We start from the raw sequence: 3,043 nt of genomic DNA on the forward strand, positions 1-3,043 counted from the left end.
CGGTCAGCGTGTTTGAAGCTGCAGGGGTGAGGAGGCGGCGTTTTCAGTCCTGCTCTGTGTCTCCTTCACGACTTCCACGCACTCTGCATGATGACAAGTGTTTGCCGCCGTTCCCATTGGTGAAGGCTGCGACCAATCAGAGTGGAGGCATGTAAAGGTGCCTTTAGGTTATACCCAGCCCCAAAAACCAAGAAGCAGAGAGAGAGAGAGAGAGAGAGAGAGTGGGGGAGAAGCAAAAGGAGACGCAGACTTTACACTGCTCTGAAGAACGTCCCTGTGAAATAAAACATTTGAGGAGAAACTGCTCGTCAGCTGTTTGCTGGAGAACGCTGCAATTCCTCCAGGCTGCTGTGGAGGAGAAGATATTGGCTGTTTCTGATTGGCTCTCAGACTTTAGGCTCCCCCTCCTCCCCCCCCCCTCCCCCCCCCCTCCTCTCTCCCCCCCCCCCCCCTCTCTGCTTCAACCCCTTCCACACCGTCCTCAGACTTACCTGAGCCTCAACTGCAGAACGGCTGGGCAAGCTCTTCCACACACACTTTCTCTCCCTCTCTCACACACACACACTCACTCAGCCATACACAGAAACTCAGCTTTTCACCTGGAGAAGGCAGCAGCAGGGAGGACATGTGCAGCAGCAGCAGCAGCAGCAGCAGCAGCAGCAGCAGCAGCAGTGTCTCCACACACCAAGTGCTGCCCCTCTGAGCAGCCTGTTTGTGGACAGTTTGTGGAGAAGAACTCTGCAGAGACAGTTTTGGAGCCGTCGTCCCCTGACAGAGAGCAGGAGGACAGTCAAGGGCATTGAGGGATAACTTGTCCAACCCAGGGATACCAAAGGCAGCAGACGGAGGATGATTTTAGGTGAGTTGTCTCTGCCGTCACACTCATCTGCTCCTGAACTTCTCCTCCAGCATCTGATCTTCTCCCCTCAGTCCTGCTCTCGTAAATCACGCTCAGCGTGTGCGTGATTACAGTTATAGTGAGGCACTTAATAGTGGCAGGTGTGAGTAATGACAGGGAAGGTCAAAGTGGACTGTATCATTATGGGCTGTTTGGTCACGTGACCCCAGTCCAGCGGAGCCGTCGCCTGCCTTTATTGGCAACCACTGAAATGCAAACGTATGCTGACGATTACAGTGTGTGGAAGAAAGACTGTTCCTCCGTAGGGTCAGGGTTACTGTCAACATCTCTATCTGAACTTTTCCTTCTCAGTCATGAACGTACGTGTGACACATGGTGACCGAGCAGACGGGAAGAAAAAAAACAAATAAAATCTACTCATGCTTTTTGGCTTTGCTCTCAGCAGACTCTTGTTTTTAGTTATCAGAGAGGATTGCTGTTCTGAGTCAGCCTGCACTTTCTTCTTTAGTATTCCAGTCTCGTCCAGTAGGCTGAGTCTAACAGAGAGAGAGGGGGACTCTGTGTGGTCTCTGGACTCTATAAAGTCTGCATGGAAGAAAAAAAAACAGGCAGAAAAGGAAGATGTCCTCCAAGTCAAGTCACAGACAGTGTGTTGTTGTGTGTTTGTCTGTGTGAGTGAAGGCGGGTGTCAGTGCACGCCGGCTGGTGAAAGTCATTTCATTTGTTTATGGTCATGTCCCTGTAAATGTTTGCGGTTGTTGTTGTGTGAGTGTGTGCCCTTGTTGATGTGAGCTCCACTGCCAGAGAAACTGCTTTGTGTTAACGCATGCCTGGGCTGATTCAGGCGCTGCCCCCACCTCCTCCCCCTCCAGCCTCCCCACAGGCATGTTTTTTAAACAGACACCTCTAATGATTATAGGGAATCGTACAGTCATAGGTGTGTGTGTCTGAGCGTGTGTGTGTGTGAAGTCGGCTTATTGTAGAGAAAGAGTCCCGTGAGTCGCAGATCTGTGAAGTTCCATCAGAACACGTTCTACACCAGGACCTTTTTTTTTTTTTTACACTCTCTTAACTTTTCTCTTCTTTGTTTTACACTGACGTTACATTTTTACTCCTCATTAAGAAACAAACTCCCAGCCTCCCTTAGCTGTTAGACAAGCACCGTCTTGATCGGCCTGCAGGTGGGAGACTGTGTTGCAAATGGTTTTTGGCCAGAACATGTCAACAACATCATTTACACTCAGCTGCAGCTGGGACGTCATTTTCACCGAGTGAAGGTTTTTTTTTTTTTTTGTATTTTAAAATGTACGCCACAACAATTGTGGTCCAAGTAATAAAGCAAGGAATGTGTTTTCACTATCTGTGGGAACGCTGAGTGAATGCTGTCTTTGTCAATTCAGCGCACGTACGGCCCATATTTACACCAGGCTGAGTGGTGTTAAAACAGTGATAATGTACTGTAGCTCAGACACGCCAGACTCCTTGTGTTTTTCAGCACCTCTAACGGTCTGCAGATATGTTCTGTCTTCACGCCGCCTTCAAACGCTGACCCCGGCCGCGCCACATTAACTCGTCAGCCAGATCGGTATCTTTGGTATCTGTTGTTTCTGTCTGAACACAGAGACTCCTAATATTCTGCTCCATCTACATGATGAGGCAGCAGCTGAGTGATTTGACATTTCTGCTTTTTTTTCCCTCCTGAAAAGGTTAATGTCATTGTGATGACCTTTAGAATTCTTGCACTGCCAGATCTGGACCTCCGATCAGCAAAATTGACCAATTCAGATCACAGAGCCGTGATAACGCATTTCTGACAAATGACAGGGTATGTCCTTTAAAAAAAAAAAAATGCTTACGCCGGACATGTTTCTTGCTGTGTCTGTCCCTTTGCCTTTGTTTTGCCTGACCTTGAGCAAACATTTCCGGCGCTGCCGTTTTCACAAATCCACGTTAACTGTCGGCCCAGGCAGGCAGTCCACGGGCCGGGCAGCGTCTTTGGCCGAAGTCTCGGCGACGACAGACCTGATGCTGATAATAATGTGGTCGTGTTGTGTTCTATACAAAGCAGCGGGGAGGTAGATTAGCTCAGACTGACACGGGCTCTGCACCAAGTTAGGGCTATCAGGCTGCTGCTGCTGAGGCTGAGGCTGCTGGTGCGGGGGGAGGGGGTGGTGCGGCGGGGGG

General features: G+C 49.7%; 1 protein-coding gene across 1 annotated transcript in view; it reads left to right on the forward strand.

The window, feature by feature from the left end:
• The first annotated feature begins 460 nt into the window (after positions 1-460).
• The window catches only part of znf385a (zinc finger protein 385A), a 64,455-nt gene continuing 61,872 nt past the window's right edge, over positions 461-3,043 (forward strand). Inside the window, exon 1 of the mRNA XM_008318857.3 lies at positions 461-859. Coding sequence (XP_008317079.1) covers positions 850-859 — 10 coding nt within the window. The 5' untranslated portion in view covers positions 461-849. The remainder of the gene's footprint in view (positions 860-3,043) is intronic.

Source organism: Cynoglossus semilaevis, chromosome 10 (genome assembly GCF_000523025.1).
Source record: "Cynoglossus semilaevis isolate Cse_v1.0 chromosome 10, Cse_v1.0, whole genome shotgun sequence".
NCBI classification, from domain to species: Eukaryota; Metazoa; Chordata; class Actinopteri; order Pleuronectiformes; family Cynoglossidae; genus Cynoglossus; species Cynoglossus semilaevis.